The sequence below is a fragment of the Centroberyx gerrardi genome, chromosome 18 (genome assembly GCF_048128805.1).
Source record: "Centroberyx gerrardi isolate f3 chromosome 18, fCenGer3.hap1.cur.20231027, whole genome shotgun sequence".
Classification (NCBI taxonomy): domain Eukaryota; kingdom Metazoa; phylum Chordata; class Actinopteri; order Beryciformes; family Berycidae; genus Centroberyx; species Centroberyx gerrardi.
The window spans coordinates 26,481,609-26,497,361 of NC_136014.1; the positions used below are offsets into that span (position 1 = coordinate 26,481,609).

Consider the following 15,753-nt stretch of genomic DNA (forward strand, 5'->3'; position numbering starts at 1 on the left):
GATCTGAGCACCTGGGGAAGTAATCGTTGAGTCATTGGTATTGACCAATAACCCTACCAAACCCCGGGACGGTAAAAATCGTACTTTAACACCTTTCATAATGATTCAGAGCCAATTAAAAGCATTGGGCGTAGTTAACAAAGGAACACAAACAAGCAAACACAAGGAATGAGGGATGTAAAGCGCTTTGGAGGGATGGACCAGGACCAGGCTACGAACTCACGGACATTGAGGACGAACTCTGGAGCTCTCATGACGTTCTCCCTCTGTCCTCCGTTGTCTCTTCCCTCTGCAGCCTCCAGCAGAGGCCAGCAGGAGATCACCATCCCGGCCGGTCTGCCCCAGTACTGCTTTGACGGACTCTCCCCCGAAGCTCTGTACACCGCCACCGTCTTCGTTCAGACTCCCAACCTGGAAGGACCGGGCGTCAGCACCAAAGAGAGAACCCGTAAGTGTCCCGCCTGCCCCTGAATGACTTCTGGGATCCTTTGCATTTGTCATGTAATGTGTCATTTGAATTTGCTGGACTCAACTGAAGCTGTGCAGATTGGAGGTTTAGTTCTACAAACATTTCTCAGAGGCAGAAACCTCAATGCGAGGAGCCAAAGAACCTCAGTTTTTCAGAGCGCGAGTTGGCTAATTGGCAAACTTGAGTGGAAAAGAAGAAAGAAAGAAGTCTTTCAAGAAATGTTTGTGTAGGTAAAACTCCAATCTGCTGAAATTGTTGGAGTCGTTATTCTTATCGTCCCACGCAGTCAAATCTCAGACACCACTGGTCTGATTTTGAGAAAACCTGAAGGGACGACGCATTTATACTATAGAAGTATTAGGTAATCATTTTAATGACTGGCCCAAACAATAACTGCATCCTTTATTATTGTTAATACACTACCAGTCAGAAGTCTGGACCCACCTGACTGAATGTTCTATGTTTCTCATTCTCTTAAAGCCATTTTGATCTAAAGGCTTCTGCTTAAATGCTTCTAAGTCAAATAAATAGTGAAGTTGATCCTATGTATAAATTTCTTTCCAAAGCCTTTGCCTTTCCATCAAGGCAAAGGGCGGCTGCTTTAAAGAATCTAAAATATAAGATAGTTTTGATTTGTTTAACACTTTTTTTGGTCACTGCATAATTCCATTTGTGTTACTTCATAGTTTTGATGTCTTTACTGTTATTCTAAAATGTGGAAAATAGTAAAAATAAAGAAAAATGCAGTGTGTCCAAACTTCAGATTTTTGGTAGTGTATGTTTGTTTTGTTTGTTTGTAATGTGTTTTGTTTTTTTTTCTTCCTCAAGTGATGAAGCCTACTCCAGCTCCAACACTCCCACCAACTCCAACCCCTCCCCCCACCATCCCCCCCGCATGGGCAGGTAAGCACCAGACGGCACCCACAATCCTTTGCTGTCACTTGATAGACACAGCTCCCACCTGCTATGTTTTACAGGGGGCCATTTTGCATCCTTACCAGTAAGCAGTCAGTTTACTTCAATTAGGGACGCAAAACGGCGTGAATGGATTAGGGTTCATTCACTTTGGATTACGGCTGAAAGATATGGACCAAAAAATCGAATTGCAATTATCTGACAGAATATAGCAGTTGCGATTTAAACTGCGATTCATATCATCACAAGTTTTTCTTGCCTTAAACTTTTTAGAACTTTAAAATTGTTTAAAGAAAAGTGATTTTGTTAAAGAAAATAGATGTGAGTGTGCAGGATTTACTGAGTTTGAGTCTGATGAAAGGTTTTGATTCGTGGACCAAAGATTGCCTGCAGCTCTAAAACTCTTAGATCCAGTTTGGACCAAACTCTCTCTGAAGAAATTAACTGCAGACTCTGAGATTTGGAAATTGCAGAAGTTCACATTGCGATTAATTCTTAAGCTCTACTTTGAATTCACTCAATGCAAATGTAAATTGAACCTTACTAGATTGGATATGAGAACCATTTCATGGGGAGTATTAGGATTTGCTGTTTTTTGGATTTCAAAGAAAACTCATTTCCTGAACTGATTGAATTGGAAGTGAAGTATACCGCACAAAAAGTACAACACATCCTCCCAGCACTCCATACTGCAATGCCACTTTCACAAACACCGGACGAAAAGACGAGAGAGCTTTTCCCCAGACGACTGTAACTCTCAGCCTGGAAGACGACGGGTCAACCCAGAATTAAATGGATCGAGTCTCTTCATTCAAGCTCGGCTCTGATTGGAAAGCGCTCAATGCAGCGTTTTTTGGCCAAGGCGAAGACTTGCACGCTAACTCCCCCCCTGGATCCGAGTTGTGCCAGCAGAGAATTAATAGCCGCCACATGTTGCTCTTGGCCCTCTGGGGCGTTCGAACGGGAACACGCCCATTAAGAACCGACAACCTAGGTGTTGAAAAAGGAAGGGAGACTTAGTCCAAAGAATAGTTTGTGTCGTAAGGTATTGTGTAAAACTTGTTTATAAATCTCCGACTGGGAGGAAGGGATTAGAGAGGATTACAAAGTCCGCACCGTCACATAAGGCAAAGATTATTCGGAGCTTTTTGCCCAATTCGTTTTAGTCAGAGAGAAACCCATTAAAGACAGCTCACTTTCAACCCTTCTGGTGACCAAATGTTCCTTGTTTTGTCAGTATTTTCAAGGAATTTCTTGGTCATTTAAACCCATAATTACTATACATAGCCCCATCACGTCATTTTTCTCAATCGTTTTGTTTTGCTGCGAGCTTTCGGCGGCGTTTTATGCGCTCTAGCTTGCAAACCGTAATTATGCCATGTGATGATGCCATTTTCTCAGCCGGTGCTTGTGATGTTGGCTCGGGTCCGGCCGCTCGACTTTAAAGCTCCTCAACGACTTGTTGTCTTGACTCAATCAGTGTGCAAAGGTGCCAAGGCAGATGTGGTTTTCCTCATTGACGGGTCCTGGAGTATCGGAGAGGAGAGCTTCAAGAAAGTGGTGCAGTTTGTCTACGGCTTGATTGGCGCCTTTGATGTCATCGGACCCTCAGGAATGCAGGTTTGTGGTGAAAATACTGATGCAGCTGAATGGTTAGTGTGATATAAAGCTGCACTGCAAAAACTGACTGACTTGTTATTTCATCTTGTCTCCAGACTTGTCAAGCTTATTTTAGGTGAAATCGTCTCACTGCACTGGCAGATAATTTTACCGGTTTCAACAAATTTTTCCTTTTTTTTTCCAGGAGAATGTAACTTGTTTCAGGACATTTTCTTGGTAAAAGTGAAATTGTCTTGGAGAAAGTTTCTTGTTTCCAGATTTGCTTCATTGTTTTATGATGATTTCTTGAAAGAAGAAGTCATATTGGCATGAATCAAGTGCAGAGAGATAATTTGACTAAAAATATCACAAAATACGCCTAATAGGTCTGGAAACAAGTTAAAATCACTGGGCAACTTGTCATTTTTTGCAGTGTGCAATAGCAAGGCTGTGCTGCGCTTTGAAATCACGCCTTAACTTCTTGCTCATGTGACCTTGGACGCAGGTGTCGTTCGTCCAGTACAGCGACAGCGCGAAGACGGAGTTCAGGCTGAACGCCTACAACGACAAGGGCGTGGCTTTGTCTTCTATTAACCTCATCCCCTACCGAGGAGGGAACACCAAAACAGGTCAGGAGACGCCCCACAGTCCAGTCCACAATGATGAAGACGTGTAGTCTGCTGTCTGTAGTGTGGTCTGTCGTCCTGTGTGTCTGTCTGTACTGAGAAAAGTCGTCTTTATGTCTGTGCACCGATGTCACCAAGACAAAGCCCTGCACTGTAAAATATCTCCATCTTAACAAGTCATTTAGTCGATTATTGTGTCCTAAAATCATAATTTTCTTAAAATAAGTGGAAAAAATCTGCCAGTGAGGTTTGATAATTTCACTTGTTTCCAATGCAAATCAACTTGTTTGAAGAATTTAGTAGAATCAAGAGTAATTTTCATCAGTCATCGTCAGTCTCATTTCTAGAAAACTCCTGAAACAAGTGAAGCTGCATTGGAAACAAGTGGTGTTATCTCTCCTCACTGCAGAATGTTTCTCTTGGTTTGAGAAAAAACGATTTGAAGGCTGAATATGAGACTAAATGACTTGTTAAGATGGACGTTCTTTGCAGTGTATTTGTCGTTTAAGTGACACTTATTACGATATTAATTCCACTGAATCAAGCTGCTTCTGTTTAGATATTGAAGTTTTTTTCTCTGCTTCTCTGTCGATCAGGAGTGGCGCTGAAGCACACGTATGACAAGGCCTTCTCTATGGAGAACGGGATGAGGAGGAACGTCCCCAAGGTTGTCGTAGCGATCACAGACGGACGCTCTCAGGACGAGGTGAAGAAGAACGCTGCCAAGCTGCAGCATGCTGGTAAGGGACAATCTGTTCGCGAAACATATAAACTGCCAGTGCAACAGTCTGGAGACGCCTAGTTTTGAAAATGTTTAATAAATCAGCATGTTTTCTTTGTCAGTTTGCAATAACTTAACCCCATTAAAGACGAACTAGGTTTAGTTTGAGAAAAAAAAAATCATACATGTAAATATATGTGATGACCACAGAGACACTTTGATGAACATGAAGCTGAGTGTTGAATAAATATATCCAAAGTATTAGGAAATAGCTATTTTATGTTAATCAAAGCATTGCAGGCAGAAAAATATCAGAGAAAATCAAACAGTACTTTGAAACCTTTGACTGGCAGTGTAAATATAGATGTATGGTTCATTTCTACATGGACAGAAACCACCACCCTGTTGTGTATGACAGTATTTTTAGCTGTTTGGCTTGTTTCCAGTAGCAGGTTGGTCCACATATGAAGGTTTGGTGCTCTTGCTCAGAGGCACTTTTGCAGAATTTGGTGAAATTGGTACCACACTGCAAAAATATCCATCTTAATTAAGTCATTTAGTCTCATAATCTGTCTTAAAATCTTAAAATATCTTAAAATAAGTGGAAGATAAATGCCAATGGGGGTGAGATAAACCCATTTGTTTCCAGTGCAGTTTCAGGAATTTTCTGTGTACAAGTATAAATATCTTGAAATAGTATCTAGTATCAAGAAAATGACACTTGATTCAAGAAAATGTTTGATTAGCAAGGAAACAAGTGAAATTATCCCACCCCACTGCAAGATTTTGTCTCTCATTTTAAGAAAAGACTCAGTACCAGAATGAAATGACTTGTTATTGTGGACATTTTTTGCAGTGCAGAGATCAAACCAGCAACTCTTATCCTGCCTCTTAACATGCCAACCTGCCACCTGCACATTACACAACATATTGTCCTCTCATCCCACTGCAGTGGAGTACCAGCAGCCTGGATCCACGGTGTAGAGGAGCAGTACATGTGTTTGTATTGTGAGTTTGTGTGTGTGTGTGTCCTCAGGTTACAGTGTGTTTGTGGTCGGAGTTGCCGATGTGGACTTCGCTGAACTGCAGTTCATCGCCAGCAAGCCCAGCGACCGCCACATCTTCGTCGTGGACGACTTTGATGCTTTCGACACAATCAAAGAAAACCTGATTACTTTCATCTGTGAAACTTCCACATCATGTAAGTTTGTAGAATACCTCCCCAAACAAAATAACTAGGAACATGTTTCTGGTTTTGTTCATTATTGAGGAATTGGTGGCGAAATGTTAATGTTAATACATTTCCATTCCTGTTCCACAGCTTGTCCCTTGATTTTCCTGAATGGATTCACTTCACCTGGTAAGTACAAATAATGAGATTTTGACTTTTTTCATGGGAATATATCACACTGAATGCCCATCATGTACACCACAAAGATTAGAACAGTTTATTCTGAAATGGTAAACATCTATTTTTGAGAAACACTGAAATTCATCACTCAAAATGTAGAGGATCCACTTTGTAAAACAAGGACTTAAGTTACTGACTGTCCTTTAAAATGTACCTTAATTCCTTTTAATTTTTTGCAATCAGTGATTTTGTGTCACTATTTCCATGTGATGGACGTTTCATTTTGTAACAAAGCCCCTGATCTGGTTTCTGATCCTCTTTTCTTTGCTCTGACAGGCTTCAGGATGCTGGAGGCCTTCAACCTGACAGAGAAGACCTACGGTCACATGAAGGGAGTCTCTATGGAGCCCGGCTCCTTCAACAGCTACACAGCTTACAGACTCCACAAGAACGCCTTCCTGACCCAGCCCACAACGTGAGTCTGACCCTGCAGCACCACGCTGGGTGTTTTCTGTCTGTCAAGCTCTGTGTCTGTCGCTGGGTTCACCAGCCTCACCGTGTTTTCTACTTTCTCCAGCGAGTGTTTTCTGAACACGCGTGTTTCTTCAACAACATCCCGCTTCACATTCATATAGCTGCAGATTGGAGTTTTGCTTATACAAACATTTCTCAGAAATAGTCTCATTGATTGAGTTAAAACTCAATGGGCAGAGCCAAAGAACCGCAGTTTTTCAGCAGAAATAAATTTGGTCAAAATTTCTATTTCATTCCTTCATGACCATGTCATCATGATGTTGAAGGTCAGCAGCTAGCTAACTTACCTAGATAGCTATAGGCTAGTATAGCTAGTTTGAACTTGAAGGTCAGCTAGCTAACTAGCTAACCTAGATAACTTAGTATGATAGATTGTATTTTTTCAGTTAGCAGCAGAGCGCTAGGCTTCATAATATTAGCTTCCTCCTCTCTTACCTCTTGTCTTTTTCACTGAGCTTCAGTCTAATGTTACTTAGCCAGAGAAACTGTGGTTCTTTGGCTCTGCCCACTGAGGTTTAACTCAACCAATCAGATCATTTCTGCCTCCAGAGCAACTCTGCCACTGAGAAGTGATTATATAACTAAACTCCAGTCTCCACACAGTCCCACACCTTCACACCCTGAGCTGCCCAGCGCTGCCACAGCTCTGTTGGTTCTGTTTCTTTGTTTTCAGTCAGTAACATGAAGCATCTTGCCCAGCCATGTCCAGACAGTCTGCTGGAGCTTGTTCCCTCTAAAAACTGGGTCACAGATTTACGATGTCCTGTGAAGTTGGGAGGGATTGGCTGAGCCAGCGGGTCAGGACAGAGTGTGTCTGCCTCAGAGCAGCGGCTCACACACACACACACACACACACAGAGAGCCTCCGTCACTCCACACAGTGAAAAGCCAAATGCATCTACCATGCAGCTCCAAGTATTACCAGTCACAGTATCACACATCTCCAGCAGGTATACTGACATGGTTCGGTTGCCTTCTCAGCAGTATGATTTGATTTGATTTGATTTGGGAAATTACATGACAAAATAACATTTGATGTATATTTGACCCCAGAGGATAGCATAAGAAAGTGTTACTTAATACATTTATTTCTACTGTGGTCCTCACTGGAAGACAAAATAACTTGATATACAACACAAAGCACAATAAAAACACAGTCAAAACATCATAGGATATACATGGCACTAGCTAAACTGTCTACTTCTCCTTACAAATGTCCCACATGTTGATTATCAACTGCAGTAATGAAGTTGTTGAAAGCAGCACAGCTCTGTGATGAAGACGAGTTTGGAATTTGGAACCACTAATGGAATGTTGACTAAGTCCAACATTCCAAAATCTGCAGTGACATCATAGAAATTAAACAAACAAAAAGGCTTTTGGGGGAATGAATGTGAAACATCCTGTTTTGACATCATAATGCTGCAGATCAGCGATGACTGTCTTTGTATATATAATTACTGAATTGTATCATTTATCTCATGGAGTTCCCAGTGTTCCATTTGGTCATCCTGATGTCACAATTACTGGGACTTGGAATTTTTCCATTAACTCTATATTGTTCTTTTAACTCTATTTTTCCATTACCATGCTTTAAAATGGAGGTTAAAAATCATCATAAATATCAAAAGAATGCACCAACTTTTTGGCAAAATAAAAAAACTCTTTGGTCCTTTTACAGTTGTATGATCAGAAGGTTAAGATAAGATGAAGCTTTAGTTGTTCCTATGGGGAAATTGTGTAAATTTTCGCCTCTTTGTCCAATATTTATGTTGTTAACTAGAGTGTATGGTTTAGCACACTGTATAATGTTAAGGATGGTAGTAGCTGTGTTTGACATCATCTGATATCTAACTACTGAATGCAAAGAGGTGAAACAGCCTCCTTATCACGCAATAGTAAGTTGATCAAAACTCTTACTGGACAAAAAGTTAGAGTTATGCATTAACACACATATTTCCAATGAGCTTCACCTGACAGACACAGGAGTTCTACCTGTTTTCCATCCATGGATCAAAATAGATTATCGTACTTTTTGTCACACTCCCCTTACTGAATCACATCCCTCTATTTGCTCTCAAAAATCCATTTACCTCTCTTCTTAGTTATTATTTAATTTCTTTTCCTATCACTTCTACCTGACATGATCACTCTATGGTCACCAGAACATTGTCAAGGCACTGTAAACCTGATCCTTGCACTCCTTACTACTGGTTGCTTGTGATTTTGGGTGATCCAGGACTTTAAGCTGGATAAATAAAAATGTACTTGTAGATGTAAAATGTGTTTGGTCTCTGTGTGCAGAGAGATCCACCCTGACGGTCTGCCCCACTCCTACACCATCATCCTGATGTTCCGCCTGCTGCCCGACTCGCCCAGCGAGGCCTTCGACATCTGGCAGGTGTCAAACAAAGATCACAAGCCAGAGACCGGCGTCACCATCGACCGTGAGTATCATCCTCTATTTTTATCCGCTGATGTGTGTGTGTGTGTAGGGGGATGAGGGTGGGGGGTTTTGGATGGATGTTTGTGGGCAGAAGGCACTGGCACAAAAAAAAAAAAGCACATAATGGAAATGTGCGAGGAGATGTGGAGCAGCTGTGCCTCATCTTTTCATGAAAAGAAGTGAATGGAGTGTAATGAGGCTGCGGTGCCGCCGGCTGCCTCGGTCCACAGCCACGCTGACTCCTGCACCGCAGCAACCCCGAGTCCTCAGCCCGGCTCAGCTGCCTCTTGTAAAGCCTTTTGTCAAGTCTTTCACCAAGTCTATCTGCTGGGCTCCGAAAACACGAGTTCCCTACACTGCAAAAAACAACAAGCTGTCCAGTGGTTTCATCTTGTTTCCAGACCTATATAAGCTTATTTTGTGATACTTTTAGTCAAATTACCTCACTGCACTGGCAGATAATGTTGCTGGTTTCAATAAATGTCACTTGATTCATGCCAGTATGACTTCTTTCAAGAAATCATCATAAAACAATGAAGAAAATCTGGAAACAAGAAACTTTCTCCAAGACAATTTCACTTTTACCAAGAAAATGTCGGTATAAAAACCGGTATAATTATCTGCCAGTGCTGTGAGATGATTTCACTAAAATAAATCCTAAAATAAGCTTGATAAGCCCCGAGACAAGTTGAAATAACAAGTCTGTCAGTTTTTTTCGGTGTAGTGAGGATTGCTTGTCTCGTCTCTAGTGTGAGCATCCTTCCATGACGCTGAGGTCCAGATTCACTAAAGAAGCGGCACTATATCTCCAAAATGGCCAAAACACGATGACATGCTGTTTACTAACTGTGTGCACTGAGTGGAGAGCTGGTCAGAAGATAAACCCTCTCTGTGCCTGTCAGTCATGTATATGCAAATCTCATTATTTTGCACACATGATATTTATTTGTAGGTGAGACCATGCAGATCAAGATTGCACCCAATTCACTAACACCTTGCAGCACCAACTGCCCCCAAATGACTGTAGCACATGTAAGATCCTTTGACAGGTAGTATATAGACTTTGTGCAGAGAGTTTGTCCAATCAGAATGGCTGCTATCTGCTGGAAGACGCAGATTCATCACCAGCAAGTCAGACAGCAAGAGAGAGGGTTCTCCATCCTAGAACCTCAGATCAGAGAACGCTCCAGTTATGCTACAACTGGATTTGCATAAATAGTAGTAAGACGAAAACTCAAACTCTGCACTCTTAGCTCAAGCAACGGAGACACAAAAAATTGTGCAGATCGCCCTCGCAATGCAATCTTGTTGTGTTAGGAAGCGTTCATACAAATAAGGAGAGCAGTGTGTTAAAGCTCTCTCTCTCTCTCTCTCTCTCTCTCTCTCTCCATCTCTCCATCCAGCCTCCAGCCAAACGGTGTCGTTCTATAACAAAGACGAGCGCGGTGAGATCCAGAGGGTCACGTTCGACAACGATCACGTGAAGAGGATCTTCCATGGAAGCTTCCACAAGGTAAACAAAGCGTGACTGTTCAGGATTCAGCTGGACCCGGAGTGACACTTAGACTAGCAGCCATCAAACAGACGCCTCATTCATCTGTGCTGGAGTACTGCTGATACGTTACAAGACACATATACATCACATAATACAGGACTGACAAACTTGCGACACGACAAAACATAAGCAGACCTTGTGTATATAAAGTGCAGAGAAGGAGCACACACAGCAGACTAAACATAAACACACGACAAGTGCATTCAAAGTCGAGTATTTGCCAAGCGCAGCAGCCTCACACTGCAAAAACCCTCCATCTTTATGAGTCACTTAGTCTCATATTCAGCCTTCAAATCTTATTTTTCGTAAAGCAAGAGAAACATTCTGCAGTGAGGAGAGATAACTCCACTTGTCTCCAATGCAGCTTCACTTGTTTCAGGAGTTTTCTAGAAATGAGAAAGTCAGAATAAGGCAGATCACTGCACTACTATCAAGAAAATGACACTTGATTCCACAAAATTCTTGAAACAAGTTGATTTACATTGGAAACAAGTGAAATTATCAAACCCTATTGGCAGATTTTTTCACTTATTTTAAGAAAATTGCGATTTTAGCACTCAATAATCGACTAAATAACTTAAGATGGAGATTTTTTGCAGTGCAGCATGTTGGGTAACAGTGCTGAGAGTCCAGCAGTGCAGCAGTTCAGTGTACAAGAGGCTCTCAGTCATATTTAGGTTGAACAGAACAGGACCAAAAGGCAAATATGGCTTTAATGCTTGTATTATATAACAGTTTCTTGGGTCTGGCGTCCGGAGGCGTGACACATCAATCGGAGCGCTCTCCTTTGTTCTCGCTGGACGTCCCGAGGTTATACAGATACTGCGGATGCCTGGCATTCCAAATGTGTTGTACATTACAGGCGGTGCACCTCACATACAGCTACGGACATGTGCTGCTCAGAGTTATGTCTGCTCACACTAACAGATGGTCCTCTCCGGCCGTGAAACGCAGAGTTACACCACGCTCCATCAGTGGGAACCGAGTGTGTGTGTTTTTATTGATTAGATGCAGTTGAAACCCTTTAATCAACTGACGCAGGCGCCCATCACTCCTCTGTTATAACTGATCAGTCGACAGTTTCACCTGAGCTGACCCGATTAGAGGCGGGGCTAAGGAGTGCAACGCTGATGTCGCTGAAGCACCACCTGACTGACTGCAGTTGTTTTCCTTTTTTCTTACTTGAATATAACATTTATCAAGGTCCTTTTATGTATCAAGTGAGTTTCAAGACCCTTTGGATACTGGAAACTTCTACAAAACCCCTGGGGCCGTCCTGGTGGCTCCGTGGTCTAAGGCGTGTACCATGTAGACGCATCGTCCTGGGTTCGAATCCGTCCCAGGACCTTTGTCGCATGTCATCCAATCTTCCCTGTCTCCCTCCGCTTTGATCTAGTAAAAATACCCCAAAAATCTTAAAAAGAAGAAGAAAGAAACCTCTTAAAAACCCCCACTGTATAATTTCAAAAACTGCATGCGCATCAGAGATCAAATAAGCTTCCTTTTCTTCCTTCCTGAAAAACTTATTGTAGGTTCTGCAAATGCTTTTTATTTGCACGACCTGAATAAGAGTAAGGGTTTAAGTAAGTCAGGGAATATGGGTTTAGGTGGGAGACACAAAGCAGCGACTTGAAGCACATCCTCCCCCTTGCGTAAGGAGCTGTGAAGCGCTCCCACTGCTGCCGAGGGAAGTTTCCAGACAGAGGGAGTGTGTTGTATCCTCCGGCGCTGATAGCGGCCTGCAGACAAACTCGTTTACAAGACGCACTGCTGGGGAGAGCGGTGCGGACGACCCTGCAGCCCAGTCACAACCGCTTCACAGGAATCCATAAGCTCCATTAAAAAAAAAAAAAAAAAACGCGCTGCAGCCCCTGCTGGCGTGCAAGCCTGGAAAATATTGGGTCACTGCTATTGCTATTAAACAATTACATCAGAGAGGCTGAGGAACGCCAGGATGAGGGAGGTTACTTCTCTCTCCCATCCCTCTCTCTCTCTCTCCCTTCGTCCCCCCCCCCCCTCTCCTCTTGGCTCGGCCGGGGGTTTGGGAAGGCAGGCCCGGCAGGCTTGGTAGCTGACCGCAGGGGGAGAGTCAGACTCTGCGGTTTACCTCCCAGCATGGTTATGTATGCAGCAGTCTGCTCCGGGGCGAGAAGTGGACGTGAGGAGGGAGGTTCTCTCTCACTCTAAAGCCCCGTCCACCGGGGGAGTAATACACCTTCGGACCGGCGGTGATTTGTCATAATTGTGTAAACTGTCACTGATTTTAATCCTGCGCGAGTCAGCCGTGTCTTTTAATATCTTTAATTTGTAAAGAAAACATTCCAGCGCAAATTACCTTCTGTATTTTGCTGAGGAAACACAGATCCCCAGATAACTTGTTTTTGACGATTCCTTTTTCTTCTTCTTCTTCTTCTTCTTCTTCTTCTGCATGTGCGATTTCTCTCTTCCCGTCATGGAAAATGGAGGCAGTAGTGGAATCTATAGAGGAAGGTTTTGAAGACAGAAAGAGATGAACTGTAAAATCTTTCATTTCATTATCGTGCGTGAATGCATGAAAGACAGAGGTTGGAGGGTGATTCATTAATTACGTAAGCTCCCCACATAACACTAGAGTCACTACAGTCCTGCGTGAATAAGGCTTAAGGCAAGGAAAGGTATGAGTTATGCAAAATCAGAAAGCAAGGGAATAAATCTTAAGACTTTTTTTTTTTTTTTAATGATCAGCGAATCGGACGCTCTGATATGAAGATGAAGACTGTTCCATAATAAATGCACACTCCCTCTTCAGTTTAAGCCCCTGAGATAATCAGCAGCTGTTGGTTAGAGCAGTGATTCTCAACCTTTTTCATATCAAGGACCCTAATCTAGTCCACATTAGAGCTGCAGACCCTCATTTGATGAGATTTTGTCTCTCAGACCCAAATCTGAGAATATTTTTATTGTCAGATATGATTTTGTCCAGAATCCCATCACTATCTGTATTGTAGGTAGAGAGATAACAGAGAAACTATGATCAAAATCATTCTTCTACATTCTCTAATTGTGTCTTGTAAATGAAATAATGCTGAAGTTTAACAATTCATCAATTTGCTGGGGACCCCCTCGAACCCCCCTCAAGGACCCCTGGTGGTCCCCGGACCCCACGTTGAGAACCACTGGGTTAGAGGACCTAAGAGACTCTCCTGGTAATATGAAAGTCATCCAGCGAGGGTTATAGACGGTTAAATAAAAAGAGATAGTGATCCCCAAGGATGAAATTCTTATTTTTTCTGCCTCCTCCCTCCCTCCCTCCACAGGGAGGTCAAAGGTCAGCTGGCAGGAGTTCAGTGTCTTGCTCTGATGATCTGGTGATGATCTGCCCACTCTGATTCTCCTGTTCCGCTTGTTCTTTTTTCCTAAGCCCTGTAATAAAAAAAAAAAAACCCAAAATAAAAACAGTGAAATTAGCAGAAATAAGTGTTTTCTTATGAAGATTTAAAAGCCTGTCAGTCACAGAACTGGCAGCGCCTCGCAGCCGACTGTGACTTATTGAACTCCGCGCTCGCTGTCAGTCCGTCGCACAAACAAACATGATTTAGACGGTCTGCTTGAACCGGACCGCAGCCTCCCTACGGAGATTGATGTTTTTTGGGGTTTGTTGTCTGAGCCGCCGCCGCCGCCGCCTCTGCCAGGTTTACAGAAACGCTGTGCGGTGAAGGCTGCGAGCTGCCGTGAGACCGTCAGCGGCCCGCCACATCACCGCGCTCCGCTCCGGCGGCTTTGGCTAATCCTTTCTCCCTTCGCGGCGAGCTCAGCGCTGGACGGGTCGCTCAGATACTCCCTAAGATGTGTTTAACAGCAGCGCTAAGTCAAACAGACAGATTTCTGACGGGGGCTGGAGCGTCTCCTGGGTGCGACGGGGACTGTGAGTCAGCGAGTGAAGATCCCTCCCCTGCTCGCTCTGCGTTAACTATCAACCACCAGCCGGGTGATCTTTGCCAAACCCAGAGAAATAGATCAGCGCGCCTGCCAGTGATTTGTCTTTTCTGCAGCAGAGACTCAGAAAGCATTGGAACTTATCCTGGTAAAAAAAAAAAAAAAAAAAAAAATAGAACGATATAAAATGAGGCTTCTTTGAGTAATAGGGATATTTTAGAGACGTCAAACAGAAGAGGAATTATATTTTCTGTGAAGCAGAAGTTTGAGAATGAGATGAGTGAAAGATCTGAATACAAGGGATCCGAATAAACTTTAACTTTAACTCGAGGCACAGCAAGGGAATGGATTAGACAGGTGATGTCAGGAAACAGGTCAGAGAGAGAGAGAGAAGAGAGATAAAGAGAGTGAGAGAGAAAGAGAGAGAGAGATCGTGTGAGTGAGAAAGAGAGTTGACATTTGGCTCAGTTTTAACTAGGATTAGACCGATATATCAGGCTGATATTGGCCTTTTTATTCAATATCCGATATCGACCAGTCATGTCATCCACCTCTGATCTGATGGAGGTTCCTTCTTGACTGCAGCTACAGAAAAACCTAAAAACCTGCAATGAAATTTGCACATTTTATTTATTCATTCAATTTGTTAATTCTTCATTTCTAGGGTTTCCCCTACCATTGAATAGAAGCTGTGGAGAGCTTTAGTGTCACATGATGCTGCTTCAGAGCTAATGGCTCTTTCAGAAGACACTGAATATTTGTAATTTTTTGACATGAAAATGGTCAAAATTAAAGGTATCAGCACACAATATAAGCTATAAGTGACTTCAGTCTGAAATTCTTGGTGCTGGTATCATCCTTAACAAAAACAACACGGATCAAACCCGAGTTTTAACATCACCTGATCCCCTATGTTGCATGTTTGGACACAAGAAAGAGAGACAGACTCGGATAAAGGTCAAAATACACTTAGCTGCTTATTATTGAAAATGGAATCGGTTGCTAAGTTACCTGTTGGTACGCAGGAGGGAGAAAGTTACCTCACTCTTGTTTCTCTGTGTGTTTACTATCACCACTACCACTTACTGTAGCTGCCATCCTTTAAAAAGCACCATCATTTGTCTTAATAATGTGCTATCAATCATTTTATAAGAGTAGGCGTCACTTTTTCCCAGTAGATCCAGACAGTAGACGGCAGACGGCAGATCTCCTGCTCACCTGCGTACCTGATGTGAATTCCTCCTGCGCTGACGTGACGGTCTTAAAGTTTCCACATCGAAGGTTTAAATTTTTACAACTTTTACACCGTTCAAATCGATGGTGGATGCGCTCAGATCAAAAACCAAAAGTGAGGCTCTAAAGCTTGGCAAAAACTGGAAGAATACAGTCTAAGAAAACAGTCTCCATGAGTGCGTTTCGGCTGTACAGACTTTATTATGATGGGAACACAACAGTCAAAACCATCTTCCTGCTGAAAATGTGGTTAGAGAGAGCGTCCCGTAACCTGAGAGCGTCCCGTAACCCGAAACGTCACAGGTTTGATCCCAGTAACAGCCGATGTATCCACTAGGGTTAGACCAATATATCAGGTTGATGTTTTTTGTGAATTCTTACTTTTTTTA

At 42.7% G+C, this 15,753-nt stretch overlaps 1 protein-coding gene across 1 annotated transcript in view; it reads left to right on the plus strand.

The window, feature by feature from the left end:
• Positions 1-15,753, plus strand: part of col12a1b (collagen, type XII, alpha 1b) — a 141,940-nt gene that overhangs the window by 105,461 nt on the left and 20,726 nt on the right. The window contains exons 41-50 of the mRNA XM_071910612.2: positions 303-448; positions 1,298-1,372; positions 2,865-3,004; positions 3,489-3,612; positions 4,206-4,349; positions 5,367-5,531; positions 5,652-5,690; positions 6,018-6,156; positions 8,520-8,662; positions 10,065-10,174. Coding sequence (XP_071766713.2) covers positions 303-448; positions 1,298-1,372; positions 2,865-3,004; positions 3,489-3,612; positions 4,206-4,349; positions 5,367-5,531; positions 5,652-5,690; positions 6,018-6,156; positions 8,520-8,662; positions 10,065-10,174 — 1,225 coding nt within the window. The remainder of the gene's footprint in view (positions 1-302; positions 449-1,297; positions 1,373-2,864; positions 3,005-3,488; positions 3,613-4,205; positions 4,350-5,366; positions 5,532-5,651; positions 5,691-6,017; positions 6,157-8,519; positions 8,663-10,064; positions 10,175-15,753) is intronic.